Genomic DNA, 4,399 nt, shown 5'->3' with positions numbered 1-4,399 from the left:
AATCTGTACACATAATTAAATTTGTACTTCAACAAAACTATTCTTTTCGTGTACATATACATATATAAACTTGCCATTATACTTACATTACATTTTTAATTATATTAATTACATTATTTTCACTAATTTTAAAACAAATTAATGAATGTATCATCTTCTCGCATCAAGATCTTTCACTCTCACATTTAAGGATGAATTAAGATAAAAAATGTACAAATATATGAAATCAAGGAAAATGCATTTTCTGAGAAAATGGAGGATATCTAAAATTTCACAAACAGAATTTGTTTCTGCAGTAACTCGATAAAGACTTTTCATACAAACAGCACGAATGCATTCGCATGTGCTTTGCACACCGCAAATAAGGACTGACTTTCAATAGCAAATCGATTTTCCAATAAAATCTATTTGCGCATTCTGCATCGATAATTATAACATCATAAAGTAAAGCGCACTATAATAAAGTTCGTTTAACAATCTATTGTATAAGGAGAGTTTCAAGTTATATTATTAAATTTCGATATAGCAGAATACTAAATTAATTGGAAATAACTGCACATACTAATTCTCACTGATTATATTGTCATCATATATTTTAGTATGTAAAATAGCTGGATAATAATGCGAATAATGCGTATAATATTCTGCTTGTAGAAAGGCTTAGAAATCTTTTCATTCCAAAATAGTACTAAAAAAGGCTTATTAAATAACATTATTGCCAATTTAAAATGATTTTAAATATTCAGTTTTGTAAGTTTCGAACTCCTTAATGGATCTCAGTGTCGAATATGCAAGTTAGACGTGCGCTGGGCTTTGCGTAACTGTTTTTGTCAAAGGAATATGTAGGTGTAAAAGCGAGTGGTATCTAATTAGCGGTTAACTCTGCCAGCCGACCTTAATTCACCGGTTGGGACTCACTTTTCGTTTGCCCACCTCTTCGTTGTATATATCTATAACGTATATATCTATACGTTATTTGGATTTAGCACACGAAAGCATTACGTAGCATTACGTATCTCGTTTGTGCATCGTAAAATAGGAATATAGAGCCAAAAAGGAATGACTAAACTTGAAGAAGAATATGAGTGATTCACATGCAAAGACTTGAAATAATAAAAAAGTAGATGTAGTATTGTATTATAGTATAGGAATACTTTACATATGAATACATTTGTATCGTTTAATTTCTAAGTTCCAGAGTCAAATCACAAAGGAATATAAATAAAATTACTTATTTTTATAAAAAATTACTTTTTCTCGCGAAAAAAGCGATCCAATGCGATGGTACGACGATGATCGAACTGCGGATCGAGATATCTTTTAATGTCGCTCGATTATTCTTTCGATTCTCGGCACGGCGCGGCATTGGCTGTTAAGATTCGCGCAAGTGATATGGGTTCGAAAAATTGCTTTGAAAGAATTGAACCCTCTTTATCGGCAATAATATGCTTTATCTTTCTTCCTCCCTTCTCTTTTATGAAAAAATTTATTTTCTTCAAGGGATCAATGATTTTCGCAAATGACTGATACGTGACAATATAAACTTTAATTTATACATCATGTTTCTCTCTCTCTCTCTCTCTCTCTCTCTCTCTTTCTCTGTTTTACCTATTTAAATTTTGTTATTTTATTTTTTCTTCGTTGCCACAATATATTTTTGCATAAGTTCTTAGAGAGTTCATCCTAAAATCGTAATAGACGCTCTATCCATTATATTTATCTATCTACCCATCTACCTATCTATCTATCTATCTATCTACTTATCTATCTATTTATCTCTATCTAGTTCAGCCTTTTCATATACTGACAAGGGTGCAATTTTCAAATTGATTACATATAAAATTTCTGATTAATTTTTTCTGACAAAAATTTCATTTTTTATAGAAAGTGTTATCGCTATACATATAAATTGGTCGTAATTGCGAGATATTTAAATTAATAAAAATGTATGATTAAATAATACGCTATTTTAAACGATTTTAATTTTTGATAACTGGAGAGCCAGCAGCATATGTAATATAAAAAAGAATTAAATTAAATTCCAGACATTCTCCATGTCCTCAGTGCATCGCATATGCAAGTTTGTAATTGCGTGTAAATAGTTGGAAGCACGCCAAGCGGTAGTACTTTGAAAATTCTGTTTCTCCCTTTATAGCAATCTAATCTCATGTAATTATTCGTGTAAACGTCGGAGATGTACAGAACTGTAGCGGAATTCTATTAATATTAATATTATTAATATCAAAATTCTATTAATATTAATTATAAAATGTTATTAATATCACAAGAGATATGCCGAAAAGCGAATGATTTCTTTATCAATAACATCAAGGATAATTCGATATAAAATATATTTCAATTCGACTCATAAATTTATTTTATGATAAAATTTTAATTTAATTTTGTACAGATCGTTCGGTAACGCTAACATTCTATCGATCACAAATATTATGTTACCTGATTTTACCATCATAGTCATATACAGTCGTCGTCAGATTATCCGTTCACAGAAATGATTTATGTAGAATCAAGTGAAACGCAATGTTTATTGAAATTACTACCGCTTTTAATTTCGAGAGCTAGATCGAATGACAAACTTTGTCATCTCTATTACGTGCAACATGAGCTTATCGAACGCTTTGGTAAACCGTAAAAGTGCGAAAGCAAGAAAGTCCGAGCATGCCATTATCGGACACGGCGCCTCAGTAACAATTCTATTTTCCCAACATTGGTTTTACGTTTTACCGACGCCAAATGCGGTATTAGTTGCAAAGTTTGGTAAAAGAGTAACATTCCTTCTTGCGGAAAGTTTACCTTCGCCCTTACGTGTTTCGCAGAGGAATAGTTCAGAAATATTCTTTCGGAATTTAGAACGAAACCCGATGCATTTCGCACTCTTTGCTTTTTCTGGCCAATCTCCGAGCTTACAATGCAACTCCTCGGAAACGGAGAGTAAAGTTAAGATCTGATGTGCCATTTGATCGGAATTGTTGAACCGGGATAAGCTCCACTTTCAATTGTCGGCACAGTCTGTTTCATAAACGGTGCTGCGTAAGTCATGAATTTTTACGAGCTATCGACGCTCGTAAAAATTGGTCATGACCTCGCCTGTAGATACAGATATGGCCGTAAGGAATTCATGATCGATATCGGTTTGGAAGAAAACGAAGCAAGGAAAGGAGATAGAGAGAGGAGAAACGCAGAGGATGAGCGCGAGATACTTCTCCGGAAATTACACTCTCTCCGCAGAGGTGGCACTTCCGGTTCGGCTATATATAAGTCGTCCCAGTAAGAAGAAGAAGAACCACAAACGGACATAGCCCGTAAACTTTTCGTGTCCAAAATGTTTTGTCTGCAGCGTTTGAAATATCCCTAAAAATACATCGTTACTAATACGGCCAGTTTAAAAAACTATACGTACAGTTTCGCCAAATATCTCGAATCGTCCAATGTAGATTATGCATAATAAATACATATATTACATAGATTTTTGGACGAATGAAAACGTGAATTGGGAGTGGCTTTATTAATTTTTTATGCACAATAACGAGCGATACTGTAATGCTCTTAAAAAGATGTAATATATGTATAATCCAATGCAAATTTCACTCGCTCATATATTATAAAATGCCGATATTAATTCATTTTATGCGTAAATCGGATATTGTTTTTCAACGTTGGACATGAAACATATTTAATGAACCAAGAAATTCAATAGGTACAAAAGCGATATTGCATTCGAATTTGGAAAGTATGTGCACCTACCAATTAATATTAATAATACTGATATAAAGTAATCAACGATTGCTTGTCAAAATGATATTATTTGTTGCGCGTGAACTATATCCGGATTTGGATGTAACGGAATAGTGTTACGTAATCATTCGTTTGACGTACATCCGGGTGCCGAACGATGAGACTTTCAGTTAGCAACATTTCCGCGATTAAATACTGACGGTACATACATATATCTCCCTCTGGAACTTCCGATCTATTTTGCGTCCAGAGTTACTATTTATGACTATCTCATAAATTTCGACACAGAAAAGCCAATAATGTACATGCTGTTAGAATGAACTTTGTTTGTCAGCATTGTTACGAGTAAAGTACTCTACGGATTACATAGTTGCACATCAATGTTTTCAACGAGTTATTTTTTTTCAGCTCGTAGGCGGTGAATTCGACATGGAGCTGAATTTCGTGATACAGGACGCACAGAACATCAGGCACATGCTGGAGCTTCTCGACCATTGCCCACCCAATCTCCAGGTAAGTGAACGATGTGATATTAAACTAGGTCGAATTAATTACGCGCGGAAAATATCCAACGTAAATCCAGGGAGAATGCGGTGGAGAATACCTACGGATAAGCGCGCCCATCAATATCGCAATATCGATA

General features: G+C 33.7%; 1 protein-coding gene across 1 annotated transcript in view; it reads left to right on the top strand.

The window, feature by feature from the left end:
• LOC108750778 (neurobeachin-like) overlaps window positions 1-4,399 on the top strand; it is a 215,533-nt gene that overhangs the window by 210,796 nt on the left and 338 nt on the right. Inside the window, exon 2 of the mRNA XM_018490507.1 lies at window positions 4,165-4,269. Coding sequence (XP_018346009.1) covers window positions 4,165-4,269 — 105 coding nt within the window. The remainder of the gene's footprint in view (window positions 1-4,164; window positions 4,270-4,399) is intronic.

This window comes from Trachymyrmex septentrionalis, unplaced genomic scaffold, assembly GCF_001594115.1.
Source record: "Trachymyrmex septentrionalis isolate Tsep2-gDNA-1 unplaced genomic scaffold, Tsep1.0 scaffold37, whole genome shotgun sequence".
Lineage (NCBI taxonomy): Eukaryota > Metazoa > Arthropoda > Insecta > Hymenoptera > Formicidae > Trachymyrmex > Trachymyrmex septentrionalis.
This window is presented reverse-complemented; position numbering and strand designations above follow the sequence as displayed.